General features: G+C 42.0%; 1 protein-coding gene across 3 annotated transcripts in view; it reads left to right on the top strand.

Annotated features, from left to right (window-relative positions):
* Positions 1 to 20,848, top strand: part of ZNF414 (zinc finger protein 414) — a 213,148-nt gene that overhangs the window by 83,653 nt on the left and 108,647 nt on the right. For all 3 annotated transcript variants that reach the window (XM_040417774.1, XM_040417773.1, XM_040417772.1), the window contains one exon: positions 10,187 to 10,292. In XM_040417774.1, coding sequence (XP_040273708.1) covers positions 10,187 to 10,292 — 106 coding nt within the window. The remainder of the gene's footprint in view (positions 1 to 10,186; positions 10,293 to 20,848) is intronic.

Genomic DNA, 20,848 nt, shown 5'->3' with positions numbered 1-20,848 from the left:
AAAAGTGATCACATTTTGTAAACTACACCACCCAAGGAATTTTTAAGGGATGTAGCGAGCACTTCACTCAACAGCTGTTTCATAGAATTTTTTATATTTGGGTGTGAAAATGAAAAATGAAATTTTTTTTTTACAAGAAAATTGTGCTTTAGGCCTAAACTTTCTTTTTCACAAAAGATAACAACAGGAGAATATACCCCCCCAATTTTCTACCCACTTTTTTCTGAATACAGTAACACCCCGATTGTGGTCGTAAACTGTTATTTGGGAATACCGCCAGGGCTCAGAAGGGAAGAAGCGGCATCTGAATTTTTTAACATGGAATTTTCTGTTTTGGTTTTTAAGAGCAATAACTTTTTTTATTTATTTATGAGGGCTTATTTTGTGCGAGACAATCTGTAGTTTTTATTGGCACCATTTTGGGGTACATTTGATTTTTTGGTTGCTTTTTATCTCATTTTTGGGAGGTGAAGTCACAAAAAAAGCTGTTTGGTGTCATTTTTCTATTTTATTTTATTTTTTACACCTTTCCCTTGGGTTAGATCATGTGATATTTTTATAGATCCGTTAATTACGGACGCAACAATACCAAATATGTTTAACACAATAAGAACATTTTTAGAAACAAAACTCATGTTTTTGTGTTGCCATATTCTTAGAGCCATATTATTTTCATTTTTATGGCTATATTCTTGTGTGAGGGCTAATTTTTTGTGGGACATGGTGACGTTTTTTTATTGCTACCATTTTGGGGTACATACGACTTTTTGATTAATTAACATTGTTTTTTGGGAGGTGAGCTCACTAAATAAATCTGTTTTGACGCAATGTTTTTTTTATTTAATTTTTTTACAGCGTTCACCTGGTGGGGTAGATCATATGATATTATTATAGAGCCAGTTGTTGCGGATGCGGTGATACCAAATATGTCTATTTAATTTTTTTTTTTTAATTTTTTTTTACATTTTTTAAATAACGGATTTGAGGGGGACATTTTTTATTAATTTTTTATTGCGAAACCTTTTTTTATTTTTCAAAACACTATTTTTTATTTTTTTTCATTTTACACTTTGTGTCCTCCATAAGGTCATACAAGGCCTCTGGGGGACATTTAACTTAATTTTTATTTTTTAACTATTGATTTCTCCTACTTTCACACTCCGTTCAGATAATACAACTGCCTGCATCAGTTTTAGTATCCATCTCCAAAGTGGAATGGAGACTGAACTGATGCAAACTAATGCATTCTGAGGGGATCCTTTTCCATTCAGAATGTATTAGAATGCAAACTGATCTGTTTTAGACCGCTTGTGAGAGACTTAAACGGATCTCACAAACGGAGCGCGAGTGTGAAAGTAGACTTAGTTACCAAAGTCCTGTCATGTTTGCTGCTAATGAGCACTACAGTGTTTTGGAAGGAGTCGTGTAAAAGGGACTGGATCTACCTTTTTTCCTTTTGAAGCAATACAGGCTACCACTCAGCAAACCACTCATCACTGAGAGAAAACATACAGGGAGATTTAACAAACTGGTGTAAAGTAGAACTGGTTTAGTTGCCCATAGCAACCAATCAGATTCCACCTTTCATTTTCCAAAGGAGCTGTGAAAAATGAAAGGTGGAATCTGATTGGTTGCTATGGGCAACTAAACCAGTTCTACTTTACACCAGTTTGATAAATCTCCCCCATAATCTTTAAGAAGCATCAACTGCCTCACCCAAAGGACCCTAGGCAGTGCACTCGGTGAGTTAACTGGTATACCATCATCTCAATTTCTCCAGTAAAGGGATGTAAGAAAAGAATATGTTGGAGATTACCTGAATAGATTAGTAGGCATAAAATCTTCAAATCCAACACTTTCATAGCTCAATAGGAATATAAGGCCTATGACAAATATAAATATCACTAAGGATAACAAAAATATACTTAAAAACCTGTACTGCACAATTATGCAAACAATATCACTAAATGTCGGCAACCGAACTCTTAACCCCTTAAGGGCCCATGACGTATATGTACGTCATATCTGGCCCGAACTTAAAGACCAGTGACGTACATGTACTGCATGGTGATCGGGCGGGTGCAGGAGCTGTGCCCGCCTGATCAGCGGCAGGAGTCCGGCAGTTACTGATAGCCGGACCCCTGCTGTATGGGCCGGCATCAGTGAAAACACTGATGCTGACGCATTAACCCTTGCACTGCCGTGGTCAGCGCTGACCGCGGCATGTGCGGTATCCTGCGGGGTGGCCATCGGGTCCCCGCGCTGCTGTAACGGGAACCCGATGGGAGGGAAGGCAGCCCGATTTCCTCCTTAGGCATCGTGGCTGCCTTCCGTGAGAGCCTGTGAGATCCAGCCCCCTGGACAATGTGTAATACTGTACATTTACAGCCAATGTATTACAATACAGAAGTATTGGGAGGGAAGGGATGCAAATGAGAGGGGCAATCACCCCGAAACAGCTGTCTGCAGATGAGGTGCTGGCTTATTTAATATCCAAGTCATGTCTCAAGGCTTATGTTAAGAGCTGAACATTGACTTATGAACATTGACTTATAGGATAGCTGAACATTGACTTATAGGATAGCTGCCTTACATCTGGTGGCATTAGCGGCAGAGCTTGTTAAGAGCTCATTTGCATCCCTTCCCTCCCAGAATTCCAGAGGAGCATGTATCGCCTATAAGTCTCCTCACACTGATTAAGGTGCTCTCTCCCTAAGGAGAGTTAGTTCCCCCCTAGTTAGATAGGCTCTATAAAAATATCACATGACCTAACCCCTCGGGTGAACACCGTATAAAATAAAAGCTGTGCTAAAAAAACATTTTTTTTGTCACCTTACATCACTAAAAGATCAACACCAAGTGATCAAAAAGGTGTATGCCCCCCAAAATAGTACCAATCTAACCGTCACCTCATCCTGCAAAAAATGAACCCCTAACTAAAATAATCGCCCAAAAAAATAAAAATAAACTATGGCTCTCAGACTATGGAGACTCTAAAACATGATATTTTTTTTGTTTCAAAAATGCTTTTATTGTGTTAAATGTAAAAAAAAAAAAAAGTTGACATATTAGGTATCGCCGCGTCCGTAACAACCTGCTCTATAAAAATACCACATGACCTAACCCCTCAGGTGAACACTGTAAAAAAAAAAAAAAAAATGTCAAGAAAGCCAAAAGTGTAATGGCATATAGCATGCAATCAAAAATTCATATGCTCCCCAAAATAGTGCCAATCAAATGTCATCTCCTCTCGCAAAAATGATACCCTACCTAAGACAATCGCCCAAAAATTTTTCCAAATCTATGGCTCTCAGACTATGGAAACACTAAAACATGATTTTTTATTTTTTTTTGGTTTCAAAAATATTGTGTAAACCCTACATCACAAAAAGTGTAATACCAAGCGATCAAAAAGTCATATGCACCGTAAAATAGTACCAATAACACAGTCATCTCATACCAAAAAAAATAAGCCCCTACATAAGACAGTCGCTCAAAAATAAAAATAAAGTATGGCTTTCAGAATATAGAGACACTAAAAAATCATTTATTTTTTTTCTAAAATGCTTTATTATGTAAAACTGAAACAAACAACCTAAAAAAGTAGTCATATTTGGCCTGCTCTATAAAAATACCACATGATCTAACCTCTCAGATGAACATTGTAAATAACAAAAAATAAAAACTGTGCCAAAACAAGCTATTTATTGTTACCTTGTGTCACGGATGATGTTGCAGATAGCTGGAAGTTATGGATAAACATCCGACTGGCTTGATCCCAAACTAAGGAGCATAAAGGTGACCCCTATAAAAACCCTGAGAGCTCACCCTGACTGCTAAGCACATACAAGGGTCTCAGAGGTAGACGATTGCATGCCCTCGTACCTAGACTGTGTGACACCTGAAAACCCTATAATAGTGAGGGGACACGACCACCGGCTCCCTGCACTTAATACGGAGAGAGTCAGGGTCACCTAGAATCAAGCCAGCAAAGGAAACACAATACATGAAATGACTTATGTGAATAAGCAGGAACAGAAGTCTCCAGCAGTGAACACTTCAATCCAGGAAGTAGTATAAACCGCAAAGTGAGACAATATGGGAGGGAATATAAAGGAAAGAGGATTAGTCTAAATGGGTGACACCTAGGAGAAGGAAATGAGATGACAAAGTGAAACCAAAACAAAGAATAATGCGAGAATCCACAATCCTAGAGACCTGGAATTCAAGATTACCATCAACAAAAATCGGAGGAGGAGGCAAAGAGGAGAGTACAGTGGGTTGGACATAAGGTTTTAATAGGGACCTATGAAAAGCATTATGGATCTTCCAAGTCTGAGGAAGATCAAGACGGAAGGCAACGGGATTGATGACGGACAAGATCTTGTAAGGCCCAATAAACTTAGGACCCAACTTCCAGGAGGGAACCTTCAGTCTGATATTCTTTGTAGACAACCACACCAGATCACCCACATTCAGGTCTGGACCAGGCACACGTCTCTTATCCGCCACATGCTTATATCTGTCACTCATCCTCTTCAGATTACCCTGAATCTTTTGCCAAATAAATGACAAAGACGAGGAAAATCTCTCCTCATCAGGTAAACCAGAAGACCCCTCTCCAGAGAATGTCCCAAACTGTGTACGAAACCCATATGCACCAAAAAATGGTAACTTATCTGAGGACTACTGGCGACGGTTATTTAAAGCAAACTCAGTAAGGGACAAAAAAGAACACCAATCCTCCTGATTCTCCGCCACAAAACAGCGCAGATATGTCTCCAGATTCTGATTGACGCGTTCGGTCTGACCATTCGACTGCGGGTGAAAGGCAGAAGAAAATGACAACTGAATCCCTAAGCGAGAACAGAAGGCCTTCCAGAATCTGAAAACAAATTGCGTGCTCCTATCAGAAACAATGTCTGAAGGAATGCCATGCAATTTAACAATGTGACCAACAAACGCTTGCGCCAACGTCTTAGCATTGGGTAACCCAGGAAAGGGAATGAAATGCGCCATTTTGCTAAAACGGTCGACTACCACCAGAATCACAGTCTTTCTCGAGGAGCGAGGTAGGTCCGTAATGAAGTCCATGGACAGATGCGTCCAAGGACGGGAAGGAATGGGTAACGGGAGGAGAGAACCCGATGGGCGTGAATGAGGGACCTTGGCACGAGTGCAGGTCTCGCAGGCTGCCACAAAACCCTCAACCTTCTTACGAAGAGCCGGCCACCAGAATCTCCGAGCAATGAGATCTACTGTGGCTCTACTCCCCGGGTGCCCAGCAAGGACAGTATCGTGGTGCTCCTTAAAAACCTTGTGTCGTAAAGCGGAAAAAGCGGTGTTCCCCCCTCCCGGAAAACAACGTGACAGGGCATCCGCCTTCACATTTTTAACCCCAGGGCGGAACGTGACAACAAAATTAAACCTAGAAAAGAATAAAGACCATCTGGCCTGTCTCGGGTTCAGACGCTTGGCTGATTCCAAGTAGGCCAGATTCTTATGGTCGGTAAACATGGTAATAGGGTGTCTGGCTCCCTCTAGCCAATGGCGACATTCCTCAAAAGCTAATTTGATGGCCAACAACTCCCTATCTCCCACATCGTAATTTCTCTCTGCGGAGGAGAGTTTCCTTGAGAAAAAGGCACACGGTCGCCATTTGTCAGGAGAGGGACCTTGAGATAAGACCGCACCCACACCCACCTCAGAAGCGTCCACCTCAACAATAAAAGGTAGAGAGACATCAGGTTGTACCAAAATGGGAGCGGAAGCAAAACTCTCTTTGATAGTAGAAAAGGCCTTAAGCGCATCTACCGACCAGGAGGAAAAATCTACCCCCTTTTTAGTCATATCAGTGAGAGGCTTAACAACAGAGGAATAATTCAAAATGAACTTTCTGTAATAATTGGCAAAACCCAAAATCTGCATCAGCGCCTTCTGATTCTCAGGAAGCTCCCAATCAAGCACAGCGCGGACCTTCTCAGGGTCCATGCGAAAACCAGAAGCGGAGAGAAGAAAACCAAGAAATTAAATCTCCGGAACCGCAAACACACATTTTTCCAGGTTAGCGTACAATTTATTCTCCCGCAGAATGAGCAAGACCTGACATAGGTGGTCCCTATGAATTTTGAAATCAGGAGAAAAATCAAAATGTCATCTAGATACACCAGTACAAATTTCCCCATTAAATGATAAAAAATGCTGTTCACAAAATGTTGGAAGACGGCCGGAGCATTCATCAAACCAAAGGGCATAACCAAATTCTCAAAATGGCCCTCAGGGCTATTGAAGACCGTCTTCCATTCGTCCCCCTCCCTAACCCTAACTAGGTTGTATGCCCCTCTTAAATCCATCTTAGAAAAAACGTTAGCCACAACAATCTGGTTAAACAGGTCCGGGATCAGAGGAAGCGGATATGGGTCACGAATTGTGATACAGTTCAGCTCCCTGAAATCCAGACAAGGTCTTAAAGAACCATCTTTTTTCTTAACAAAAAAAAAAACAACGGCAACAGGTGACTTCGAGGGTCGGATGTGTCCCTTTCTCAGGCTCTCAGAGATATAAGTACGCATAGCGACTCTTTCAGGTTGGGAAAGATTGTATAAACGTGATTTTGGCAGCTTGGCGCCTGGGATCAGATTAATAGGGCTATCGTACTCCTGGTGAGGGGGCAGCTCCTGGACACCACTCTCGGAAAACACATCCGAAAATTCAGAGAGAAAAGATGGTACAGTCTTGGTAGAAACCTCTGAAAGAGACGCCGTGAGGCAATTCTCTCTGCAAAACTCACTCCAACCATTTATTTGCCTTGCTTGCCAATCAATGCTGGGGTTATGTTTAGTGAGCCAGGGTAGCCCCAACACTAGAGGAGTAGGTAATCCGCTTAGGACGAAACATGACATATCCTCAACATGAGCATCACCCACAGTCAAACGGATATTGTGAACTATGCCCTTTAACGATTTTTGAGAAAGTGGAGCGGAATCGATAGCAAAATCAGGTATATCCTTTTCCAAAGTGCATACCTGGAAACCATGTGTTATAGCAAATTGATTATCAATGAGATTGACAGCTGCTCCACTATCTACAAAAATCTCACAAACAATGTTCTTGCTATCTAGCGCCACACTGGCAGGTAGGAGAAAACGGGAACTACAAGCAAACGGCAAACCTTCAATTTCCGCATCAACCTTGCCAATAGTAGCAAATGGAAAGTTTTTAGAGTTTTTTTTTTCTTTTTGTCTCTTTATTACCCTTTATACCCTATACAACAGAATCAAACCCTCCTCTGAGAGCTGAATCCTCTATTATCAGAGGCAAGCAAACCCAGCTGCATGGCCTCCTGCTCAGAGGGGATTGAGAGAGACTGAGGCCCCTGCGCACTGAATGAGACCGCCCCACTGTCCTTGGACTGAATATGACAGGAAGGAGTGGTCTCTCCTCTCTCTCTAAGACGCCTGTCAATACGAACAGCTAGAGACATGGCAGACTCCAACGAGGCAGGTCTCTCATGAAAAGCAAATGCATCTTTCAATCCCTCCGAAAGACCGTGGCAAAATTGACTTCGGAGTGCAGCATCGTTCCAACCAGTATCAGCTGCCCATCTCCGAAATTCGGAACAATATATCTCTGCGGACTGTTTACCCTGGCATAAAAGACGCAGTTTAGATTCAGCCAGAGCAATACAATCCGGGTCATCATATATCTGCCCCAGGGCTACAAAAAATTCATCCACCGATCGGAGGGGCCGTGCCCCCACTGGCAGCGAAAAAAGGCCCAAGACTGAGCGTTATCCCTGAGCAGCGAGATGATGATCCCCACACTCTGCTCCTCATCACCAGAGGAATGGGGTAGTAGGCGAAAATGGAGTTTGCAAGCCTCTCTAAAGCAAACAAAATTCTCACTACCCCCGGAGAACGTATCTGGAAGCGAGATCTTGGGCTCAGAACAAACTCCATGAACGCAAGCAGAACCGGTCACCTGAAACTGAGACACAGTTTTACGGAGATCTGCTACCTCCAGTGAAAGACCTTGCATGCTGTCAATCAAGGCTGAAACCGGATCCATGCTTAAGACGGTAATGGCGGTTTATAATGTCACGGATGATGTTGCAGATAGCTGGAAGTTATGGATAAACATCCGACTGGCTTGATCCCAAACTAAGGAGCATAAAGGTGACCCCTATAAAACCCTAAGAGTTCACCCTGACTGCTAAGCACATACAAGGGTCTCAGAGGTAGACGATTGCATGCCCTCGTACCTAGACTGTGTGACACCTGAAAACCCTATAATAGTGAGGGGACACGACCACCGGCTCCCTGCACTTAATACGGAGAGAGTCAGGTTCACCTAGAATCAAGCTAGCAAAGGAAACACAATACATGAAATGACTTATGTGAATAAGCAGGAACAGAAGTCTCCAGCAGTGAACACTTCAATCCAGGAAGTAGTATAAACCGCAAAGTGAGGCAGTATGGGAGGGAATATAAAGGAAAGAGGATTAGTCTAAATAGGTGACACCTGGGAGAAGGAAATGAGATGACAAAGTGAAACCAAAACAAAGAACATCATGCAAGAGGTAGAAAAGGACGTCTCTCAGACCTTCTTACAGAAGTGGCGGTGACACCTTGCTTCAGAAAAAGTGTAATATAGAGCAACCAAAAATCATATGTTCCCTAAAATAGTACCAACCAGCGCTCCAGATGGCGACCAAAATGGTCGCCAATGCACCTTAAGATTTGCAGAAGACTTTTTAGCCTTGTCGCCATATGCAACAGGGCTGCCGCGCTGTAGCTGAATATTGCGGCGGGACATGGGAGCCAATAATTCCTTGCCCCAGCCGCCCCATCGCAGGCGTTTGCTCAGCAGCATAGGGGAGAAGGATGCAGTCTCCCCCCCCCCGCGTCGCTGCTGCCGCTGCCTCCCGAGGGGTTAACTGCAGCGGATCGCAGCTACCGTTCATAGAGGTCGGGTGCCGGCTATATGATTCCAGTTAAAATCATTGGTGGCGCAGTGCGTCGCCTCCCCTTCCCCCAGTATTAAAAACATTGGTCGCGCAGTGTGCCCCACCCCCAAGTATTAAGTATAAGTATAAAAATGTCACTTGACCGAACCCTTGTGCTAAAACAACGAATTTTTTGGTCACCTTGCCCCATAAAGTGTTATAATGAATGATCAAAAAATCATATGTTCCCAAAAATAGTGCCAATAAAACTGGAACCTTATCCCCTAGTTTCCAAAATGGGGTCACTTCTTGGGAGTTTCTACTGTAAGGGTGCATCAGGGGGGCTTCAAATGGGACATGGCATCTAAAAAACATGTGGTGCTCCTTTTCTTCTGCGCTTTGTCGTGTGCCCATACAGCAGTTTATGACAACATGTGGGGTGTTTCTGTAAACCGCAGAATCTGGGTAATAAATATTGAGTTTTGTTTAGCTGTTACCCATCGATGTGTTAAAGAAAAAATTGGATTAAAATGGAAAATCTACCCAAAAAAGTTAAATAAAAAAATTGGATCTCCATTTTCCTTTAATTCTTGTGGAACGCCTAAAGGGTTAACAAAGTTTGTAAAATCGGTTTTAAGCGGATGCTTGCGATTTTCACTCAGCCCCATTCACTGCTATGGGGCCTGCGTTGCATGAAAAACGCACAAAATAGAGCTTGCTGCGATTTTCACGCAACGCACAAGTGATGCGTGAAAATCACAGCTCATGTGCACAGCCTCATAGAAATGAATGGATCCTGATTCAGTGCGGGTGCAATGCATTCAACTCACGCATTGCACCCCGCGGAAAACTCGCCCGTGTGAAAGGGGCCTTGGTGTTTTTTTTTTCCCCCAGGAGTTTTGCAATTACCTTCTCTATAGGGGACAAATGACATGAAGAAAACCCTAATAGTATGGCACACTGGGTGCAAAAGAACACACCAAAAATGCAGGTGGCAAAAATGATGTGCTTACTGTGGCATTTTTTACTGGTAAAAAAAATTAAAAAATGCCAGAGCCAAACTTATTTGTGTAATGATCCTAACTGTATGACTGTTTCAAGTTAATCTTTTGTTCCCCAGCCCTTGATTTAACCTTATTTATTTCCCTTGTGATAAAAATGTGTTCCTCTTCTAAATAACTGTATCATGGTAACCATCATACGAATATAAAAATCTTTTGAAAATGTTTTTTTTCCTAACAGATAAAAAATTCATATGCTCCATTAGTGGATGTGGTGAAGTGCTAGATAGCATGCAAGACCTCATGAACCATCTAAAAGTCCATTACAAGCCTAATCGCTACTTTAAGTAAGTAGGATTTGTTTCTCTGCCCATGCCAAACTTTATATATGATTTTTGGTAAACTTTACCACAAGTGTTTCAATCATCGTTTATTTTTTGTAAAGCACCTGTGACATTTCATAAATTCTCATTCACTAACATTAAAGTTGTTTCTGGTTATTGTTGACCAATAAGTCTGTAAGATGATTATATGACACTTATTAATATAGCCTTTGGTGATTTTTTTGTGACGTTTGCTATATTGTCCTATGTTGAGCAAATCTGAGCTGTCCATACAGGAGATCTGTCCGTAAGATGGCTGCTGATTGATGGTCATGTGACCAGGCAAAAATAACTCCAGGCTCGGCCTTCTCCACTCAAATACACCACATCTGCCATCTGCACTTGAAATTTGGAGGGTTTAGTGTAGGTATAGTGTATTTTAATCACTTCCAGACCGGGCTATTTACCCCCTTCCTGACTAGGCCTAATTTTGCAAATCTGACATATGTCACTTTATGTGGTAATAACTTTAGAACGCTTTTACTTATCCAAGCCATTCTGACATTGTTTTCTCGTGACACATTGTACTTCATGTTAATGGTAAATTTGAGTCAATATGTTTTACCTTTTATTTATAAAAAAAATCCAAAAGTTAACAAATCTCTCTGCTTTTCAGACAGATAGTGATGCCTCATAAAATATTAATTAACATTCCCCATATGTCTACTTTATGTGGACATCATTTTGGTAATGTAATTTTATTTTCTTAGGACGCTAGAAGGTTTAGAATTTTAGAAGCATTTTTTAAAATTTTTAAGAACATTTCCAAAGTAAACTTTTTTAACCACCTCAGCCCCCAGTGCTTAAACACCCTGAAAGACCAGGCCACTTTTTACACTTCTGACCTACACTACTTTCACCATTTATTGCTCGGTCATGCAACTTACCACCCAAATGAATTTTACCTCCTTTTCTTCTCACTAATAGAGCTTTCATTTGGTGGTATTTCATTGCTGCTGACATTTTTACTTTTTTTGTTATTAATTGAAATTTAACGATTTTTTTGCAAAAAAATGACATTTTTCACTTTCAGTTGTAAAATTTTGCAAAAAAAACTACATCCATATATAAATTTTGCTCTAAATTTATTGTTCTACATGTCTTTGATAAAAAAAAATGCTTTGGGTAAAAAAAAAAATGCTTTGGGTAAAAGTTATAGCGTTTACAAACTATGGTACAAAAATGTGAATTTCCGCTTTTTGAAGCAGCTCTGACTTTCTGAGCACCTGTCATGTTTCCTGAGGTTCTACAATGGCCAGACAGTACAAACACCCCACAAATAACCCCATTTCGGAAAGTACACACCCTAAGGTATTCGCTGATGGGCATAGTGAGTTCATAGAACTTTTTATTTTTTGTCACAAGTTTGCGGAAAATGATGGGTTTTTTTTTTTTTTTCTTACAAAGTCTCATATTCCACTAACTTGTGACAAAAAATAAAAACTTCTATGAACTCACTATGCCCATCACGAAATACCTTGGGGTCTCTTCTTTCCAAAATGGGGTCACTTGTGTGGTAGTTATACTGCCCTGGCATTCTAGGGGCCCAAATGTGTGGTAAGGAGTTTGAAATCAAATTCTGTAAAAAATGACGAGTGAAATCCGAAAGGTGCTCTTTGGAATATGGGCCCCTTTGCCCACCTAGGCTGCAAAAAAGTGTCACACATCTGGTATCTCTGTATTCAGGAGAAGTTGAGGAATGTGTTTTGGGGTGTCATTTTACATATACCGATGCTGGGTGAGATAAATATCTTGGTCAAATGCCAACTTTGTATAAAAAAATGGGAAAAGTTGTCTTTTGCCAAGATATTTCTCTCACCCAGCATGGGTATATGTAAAATGACACCCCAAAACACATTCCCCAACTTCTCCTGAGTACGGAGATACCAGATGTGTGACACTTTTTTGCAGCCTAGGTGGGCAAAGGGGCCCATATTCCAAAGAGCACCTTTCGGATTTCACAGGTCATTTTTTACAGAATTTGATTTCAAACTCCTTACCACACATTTGGGCCCCTAGAATTCCAGGGCAGTATAACTACCCCACAAGTGACCCCATTTTGGAAAGAAGCGACCCCAAGGTATTCGCTGATGGGCATAGTGAGTTCATGGAAGTTTTTATTTTTTGTCACAAGTTAGTGGAATATGAGACTTTGTATGAAAAAAAAAAAATAAAAAAAATCAGCATTTTCCACTAACTTGTGACAAAAAATAAAAAATTCTAGGAACTCGCCATGCCCCTCACGGAATACCTTGGGGTGTCTTCTTTCCAAAATGGGGTCACTTGTGGGGTAGTTATACTGCCCTGGCATTTTCCAGGGGCCCTAATGTGTGGTAAGTAGGTAAATGACCTGTGAAATCCTAAAGGTGCTCTTTGGAATATGGGCCCCTTTGCCCACCTAGGCTGCAAAAAAGTGTCACACATGTGGTATCGCCGTATTCAGGAGAAGTTGGGGAATGTGTTTTGGGGTGTCATTTTACATATACCCATGCTGGGTGAGAGAAATATCTTGGCAAAAGACAACTTTTCCCATTTTTTTATACAAAGTTGGCATTTGACCAAGATATTTCTCTCACCCAGCATGGGTATATGTAAAATGACACCCCAAAACACATTCCTCAACTTCTCCTGAGTACGGCGATACCAGATGTGTGACACTTTTTTGCAGCCTAGATGCGCAAAGGTGCCCAAAGTCCTTTTAGGAGGGCATTTTTAGACATTTGGATACCAGACTTCTTCTCACGCTTTGGGGCCCCTAGAATGCCAGGGCAGTATAAATACCCCACATGTGACCCCATTTTGGAAAGAAGACACCCCAAGGTATTCAATGAGGGGCATGGCGAGTTCATAGAAATTTTTTTTTTTTGGCACAAGTTAGCGGAAATTTATATTTTTAATTTTTTTCTCACAAAGTCTCCCGTTCCGCTAACTTGGGACAAAAATTTCAATCTTTCATGGACTCAATATGCCCCTCACGGAATACCTGGGGGTGTCTTCTTTCCGAAATGCGGTCACATGTGGGGTATTTATACTGCCCTGGCATTCTAGGGGCCCTAAAGCGTGAGAAGAAGTCTGGAATATAAATGTCTAAAAAAATTTACGCATTTGGATTCCGTGAGGGGTATGGTGAGTTCATGTGAGATTTTATTTTTTGACACAAGTTAGTGGAATATGAGACTTTGTAAGAAAAAAAAAAATAATTCCGCTAACTTGGGCCAAAAAAATGTCTGAATGGAGCCTTACAGGGGGGTGATCAATGACAGGGGGGGTGATCAATGACAGGGGTGGTGATCAATGACAGGGGGGTGATCAGGGAGTCTATATGGGGTGATCACCACAGTCATTGATCACCCCCCCTGGAAGGCTCTAGGGAGACGCCTGTATGTGTTTTGCAGATCCGATCCATCTATCAGTGGATCCGTAAAAATCATGCGGACATCTGAATGGAGCTTTACAGGGGGTTGATCAATGACAGGGGTGTAATCAGTGACAGGGGGGTGATCAGGGAGTCTATATGGGGTGATAACCACAGTCATTGATCACGCCCCTGTAAGGCTTCATTCAGACGTCCGTATGCGTTTTGCGGATCCGATCCATCTATCAGTGCATCCGTAAAAATCATGCGGACATCTGAATGGAGCTTTACAGGGGGGTAATCAATGACAGGGGGGTGATCAGGGAGTCTATATGGGGTGATAACCACAGTCATTGATCATGCCCCTGTAAGGCTTCATTCAGACGTCCGGATGCGTTTTGCGGATCCGATCCATCTATCAGTGCATCCGTAAAAATCATGCGGACATCTGAATGGAGCTTTACAGGGGGGTAATCAATGACAGGGGGGTGATCAGGGAGTCTATATGGGGTGATAACCACAGTCATTGATCATGCCCCTGTAAGGCTTCATTCAGACGTCCGGATGCGTTTTGCGGATCCGATCCATCTATCAGTGGATCCGTAAAAATCATGCGGACGTCTGAATGGAGCTTTACAGGGGGGTAATCAATGACAGGGGTGTAATCAATGACAGGGGGTGATCAGGGAGTCTATATGGGGTGATAACCACAGTCATTGATCATACCCCTGTAAGGCTTCATTCAGACGTCCGGATGCGTTTTGCGGATCCGATCCATCTATCAGTGCATCCGTAAAAATCATGCGGACATCTGAATGGAGCTTTACAGGGGGGTAATCAATGACAGGGGGGTGATCAGGGAGTCTATATGGGGTGATAACCACAGTCATTGATCATGCCCCTGTAAGGCTTCATTCAGACGTCCGGATGCGTTTTGCGGATCCGATCCATCTATCAGTGGATCCGTAAAAATCATGCGGACATCTGAATGGAGCTTTACAGGGGGGTAATCAATGACAGGGGGTGATCAGGGAGTCTATATGGGGTGATAACCACAGTCATTGATCATGTCCCTGTAAGGCTTCATTCAGACGTCCGGATGCGTTTTGCGGATCCGATCCATCTATCAGTGCATCCGTAAAAATCATGCGGACATCTGAATGGAGCTTTACAGGGGGGTAATCAATGACAGGGGGGTGATCAGGGAGTCTATATGGGGTGATAACCACAGTCATTGATCATGCCCCTGTAAGGCTTCATTCAGACGTCCGGATGCGTTTTGCGGATCCGATCCATCTATCAGTGGATCCGTAAAAATCATGCGGACGTCTGAATGGAGCTTTACAGGGGGGTAATCAATGACAGGGGTGTAATCAATGACAGGGGGTGATCAGGGAGTCTATATGGGGTGATAACCACAGTCATTGATCATACCCCTGTAAGGCTTCATTCAGACGTCCGGATGCGTTTTGCGGATCCGATCCATCTATCAGTGCATCCGTAAAAATCATGCGGACATCTGAATGGAGCTTTACAGGGGGGTAATCAATGACAGGGGGGTGATCAGGGAGTCTATATGGGGTGATAACCACAGTCATTGATCATGCCCCTGTAAGGCTTCATTCAGACGTCCGGATGCGTTTTGCGGATCCGATCCATCTATCAGTGGATCCGTAAAAATCATGCGGACATCTGAATGGAGCTTTACAGGGGGGTAATCAATGACAGGGGGTGATCAGGGAGTCTATATGGGGTGATAACCACAGTCATTGATCATGTCCCTGTAAGGCTTCATTCAGACGTCCGGATGCGTTTTGCGGATCCGATCCATCTATCAGTGGATCCGTAAAAATCATGCGGACATCTGAATGGAGCTTTACAGGGGGGTAATCAATGACAGGGGGTGATCAGGGAGTCTATATGGGGTGATAACCACAGTCATTGATCATGCCCCTGTAAGGCTTCATTCAGACGTCCGGATGCGTTTTGCGGATCCGATCCATTTATCAGTGCATCCGTAAAAATCATGCGGACATCTGAATGGAGCTTTACAGGGGGGTAATCAATGACAGGGGGGTGATCAGGGAGTCTATATGGGGTGATAACCACAGTCATTGATCATGCCCCTGTAAGGCTTCATTCAGACGTCCGGATGCGTTTTGCGGATCCGATCCATCTATCAGTGGATCCGTAAAAATCATGCGGACGTCTTAAGGAGCTTTACAGGGGGTTGATCAATGACAGGGGGGTAATCAATGACAGGGGGGTGATCAGGGAGTCTATATGGGGTGATCAGGGGTGATCAGGGGCTAATAAGGGGTTAATAAGTGACGGGGGGGGGGGTGTAGTGTAGTGTAGTGGTGCTTGGTGGGACTTTACTGAGCTACCTGTGTCCTCTGGTGGTCGATCCAAACAAAGGGGACCACCAGAGGACCAGGTAGCAGGTATATTAGACGCTGTTATCAAAACAGCGTCTAATATACCTGTTAGGGGTTAAAAAAAACACATCTCCAGCCTGCCAGCGAACGATCGCCGCTGGCAGTCTGGAGATCCACTCTCTTACCTTCCGTTCCTGTGAGCGCGCGCGCCTGTGTGCGCGCGTTCACAGGAAATCTCGCGTCTCGCGAGATGACGCATATATGCGTGACTGTGCGCAGGGCTGCCACCTCCGGAACGCGATCCTGCGTTAGGCGGTCCGGAGGTGGTTAAAGGGGGTATTCCCATCTCAGACAATGGGGCATATCGCTAGGATATGCCCCCATTGTCTGATAGGTGCGGGTCCACTGGGACAAGCACCTACAACGAGAACGAAGCGGGGAGCGCTGTGGCTGGAGGACCCCCGATTTCCTGGGGTTCGTCCACCACCAAGAGCTGCTCCCATAGAAGTGAATGGGAGCGCAATGCGCATGCGTGGCCCATGCTCCCATTAATTTCTATGGGGCGGACGGCAATAGCCGAGCCAGTGCTGGGATATTTTCGGCTGCCCCATAGAAATGAAAGGAGGGCGGCTGCGCCTATAAGACAATGGAGGGCATATCCTAGCGATATGCCCCCATTGTCTGAAATGGGAAAACCCCTTTAAGGACCAGTTCAGTTCTGAAGTCACTTTGTGGGGCTTACATAGTGGAAACCCCCCATAAATGACCCCATTGTAGAAACTACACCCCTCAAGTTACTCAAAACTGATTTTACAAACTTTGTTAACTCTTTAGGTGTTCCACAAGAATTAAAGGAAAATGGAGATTTCTAAATTTCACTTTTTTGGCAGATTTTCCATTTTAATCCATTTTTTTTCTTTAACACAGTCCAGGTTTAACAGCCAAACAAAACTTTATATTGATTACATTGATTATGCGGTTTACATAAATGCCCACATGTGGTCATAAACTGATGTAAGGGCACACGGCAGGGCGCAGAAGAAAAGGAACGCCATATGGTTTTTGGAAGGCAGTTTTTGCTGAACTGGTTTTTAAATGCCACGTCCTATTTGAAGGGGGATGCACCCTTACAGTAGAAACTCCCAAAAAGTGACCCCATTTTGGAAGCTAGGGGATAAGGTGACAGTTTTATTGATACTATTTTGAGGTACATATGATTTTTAATTGCTCTATATTATGTTTTTTGTGAGGCAAAGTAACCAAAAAATTGCTGTTTTGGCACTGTTTTTATTTTAAATTTTTTACACCATTCATCTGACAGGGTAGATCATGTCCACTTTTATAGAGCAGGTTGTTACGGACGCAGTGGTATCAAATATGTCTACTTTCTTTGTTAGTTTCAGTTTTACATAATAAAGCATTCTGCTTTTGTGTCTCCATTTTCTGAACGCCATTTTTGTTTATTTTTCTGCCGATCATCTTGTGCAGGGGTTCATTTTTCGCAGGAAGAGTTGATGTTTTTATTGGTACCATTTTTAAGTACATATGATTTTTTGATAATTCATTTTTATACTTTATAGTGCAAGGTGACCAAAAAAATTGGTGGTTTTAGCACAGTTTTTATTTATTTATTTGTACAGCTTTCAACTGAGGGGTTAGGTCATGTGACATTTGTATAGAGCGGATCGTTACGAACGTGGCAATACCTAATATGTATACTTTTTCTTATTTATTTAAGTTTTACACAATAATAGCATTTTTGAAACCCAAAAAATTATGTTTTTGTGTCTCTACAGTCTGAGAGCCATAGCTTTTTTATTTTTTGACCGATTGTCTTAGTTAGGGTATTGTTTTTTGCGGGATGAGGTGACAGTTTGATTGGTACTTTTTTGGGGGGCATACGCCTTTTAATCGCTTTAGCACTTTGTGTGATGTTAGGTGACAAAAAATGGCTTTCTTTTATTTTTTTACGGTGTTAGGTCATGTGATATTTTTATAGAGCAGATTGTTACGGACACGGCAATACATAATATGTCTACTTATTTTTTTATTTATTTCACGTTAACACAATAATAGTAGTTTTGAATCAAAACAAAACATATTTTAGAGTCTCCATTGTCTGAGAGTCATAGCTTTTTTATTTTCTGACCGATTGTCTTAGTTAGAATCTAATTTTTTGCGGAATGAGATGACTGGTACTATTTTGGGGGCATACGCCTTTTTGATTGTTTGGTGTTGCAATTTTTGTGATGTAAGACGTGGCGATACCTAATATGTATACTTTATTATTTTACTTTAACACAATAATAGCATTTTTATTACCAAAAAAAAATATGTTTCCGTGTTCTGAGAGCTATAGTTTTAATTTTTATTTTTTTTGAGCGATTTTCTTATGTAGGGGCTAATTTTTTGAGGGATGAGGTTTTATTAGTACCATTTTGTGGGAAATACGTCTTTTTGATCACTTGGTGTTGCACTTTTTGTGATGTAAGCTGACAAAAAAGGCTTTTTCTTACATTTTTTTTTTTATGGTATGTATCGGACGGGGTGGATCATATGATATATTTATAGAGCCAGCCGTCACGGACGCGCCAATACCAAATATGTCAATTTTATTTATTTATTTTTTCTATTTTTATTATTATTTTTTAATTACTTAATTGGGGAATTCTTTTTTTTTTTAACGTGAAACCTTTTTATTTTTTATGAAACACTTTATATATTTTTTATTTTATTTTACACTTTGCGTCCCCCATATGGTCATACAAGACCTCTGGGGGACATTTAACTTATTTTTTTGCACTATTGATTTCTCCTGTAACGGGCTGACATAGTAGCCCCAGTTGCAGGGGAAATACACCCCCCCAGAGAGGCTGTACAGCAGTATACAGCGCTGTACAGTCTCAGCGCAGGGCTGATCGAGGTCTGTGGAAGACCCGACAGCTCCTGCACTCTCCTGGCCCTGGCGGTCACATGACCACTGGGTCGGGACAGGAAGGCAGGGACACCTGGGAACTGCTGTCACTGACTAGCGTGCAGCTGCCATCTGTGAATGTCAATTCAGAGATACAACGACCAGCCCAAGGACGTTTAGAGTCAATGGGCGGTCGTAAAGTGGTTAATGGAGGAGACTGAGTGATTTGCCTGGTCACATGACCCTCAATCTGCAGCCATTTTATGGACATTACTGCTGTGTGGACAGCACAAAGGACGTGGCCAACAGGAGAGAATACCTTATGAAATATAGAAAATGCCATATAGTCATCTTACAAACACATTGATCAACAGTAGACAGAAAGTGGCAAACCCCTTTAACTACATTCAGCTAGTGTACAGTATATACTAGAAGTTGTACCTTGCTATGACTTCCGCCCATTTCCTTATAGAATATAAAGATTAGATCAAAATAAACATCAATTTACATATCATCTTCAACAACTTTTCAACCCATTGATGAAATAATTGGGGTGTTTCAAGAACTTGATTGATCAGTGCAGTCATCAAAAAGAAGATTCTTCTCCTTTGCATGTGATGTCACCATAACCTAGTAATGGCTGTCCTGAGAAACATGTGACATCTACCAGTGGTCACTGTTATAATTTAACGTATGCACAATTAGTTTTAGCCAACGTTATTTAAACTAAGTAATGAACAAACCATAACAATTATTGTGTGGCGCGCTGAACTGGTAGGTGCAGGACTTGTTTTGTATCTGCCAGCATTGGTGGAAAAAAAGTTTCCGCATATTAACACCTTATATGCTGTGTTCAACGTTGACCACGGCATGTACAGGGTTTGCAGAGGGAAGGGGCTCCCTCTACTTCCCCATCAGCTCACCACGCTGAGGTAATAGCTCAATACCTTACACAAGTTTCGGAGCCTGCCAGCTACGGAAGCCTATGAGATCCAGCCCACATGCTGGGTCTCATAGGCACATTGTCAGTGTATTACTACAGAATGTATTGTAATACATTGTAGAGTGGATCTGAATTCTAAAAGTTGTATTCCCAAAGTGGGCCAAAAAAGTGAAAAAAAAAAAAAAAACATTGTCAAGTTATGAGTCAAAAGACATGACTTTCCGAAAATGGCAGTGCAAAAAATATGATTTTTCTTTACAAAAATGCTTTGTACAAGTGGTAAAATGTAAATTAGTATCTCTGTAATCTTAGTGTCCATAAACCAACCCATCATAATCTGCAATGCAAAAGCCAACAGGCGGTCTTTCCCTTCTCAACCCTGCAGTGTAGTCAAACAGCCCTTTAAGTCCACAGTTATAGCATTTCAGTACCCAGTAGAACCTGCCTAACAGTTTAAAGGCCATTGTGTGTCGCAAATGGCACAAGCTTGGCATAGTATATTGGGCACTGAAATGCCGTATCTGTGGAAAACTTCTTATTAATTCCTGCAAAATGCCAGTGGCATAAAAATGCTCACTCCACCCCTTAGTACCTTGAGATGTGTAGTTTAAATAAAAGGTCACTTCGCAGAGGTTCCATTTATTATTTCACTCCAGAGCCAGCACAAGCGTAAATCACCAGATTTGGCTACAAAAGCACATTGTCCAGGCTACAGATTAGAGACACATATAGGGTGTATCTAAAATCGGAAAGCACAGCATAGTAATAAGAGGGCTTACTTTTCACACTGGCATATGATAGGAACAACCTATTCGGCACTGAAATGGCATACCTGTGGAAAAAGTGCAATTTTCACTTTTCATCGTCTACTGTGAATTAATTTTTACAAAACACCTGTGGAGTCAAAATGCTCCCTAACCCCTGGGTAAA

The sequence above is a fragment of the Bufo bufo genome, chromosome 2, assembly GCF_905171765.1.
Source record: "Bufo bufo chromosome 2, aBufBuf1.1, whole genome shotgun sequence".
NCBI classification, from domain to species: domain Eukaryota; kingdom Metazoa; phylum Chordata; class Amphibia; order Anura; family Bufonidae; genus Bufo; species Bufo bufo.
The sequence above is the reverse complement of the archived record's forward strand: the minus strand, read 5'-3'. Positions and strand labels throughout refer to the sequence as shown.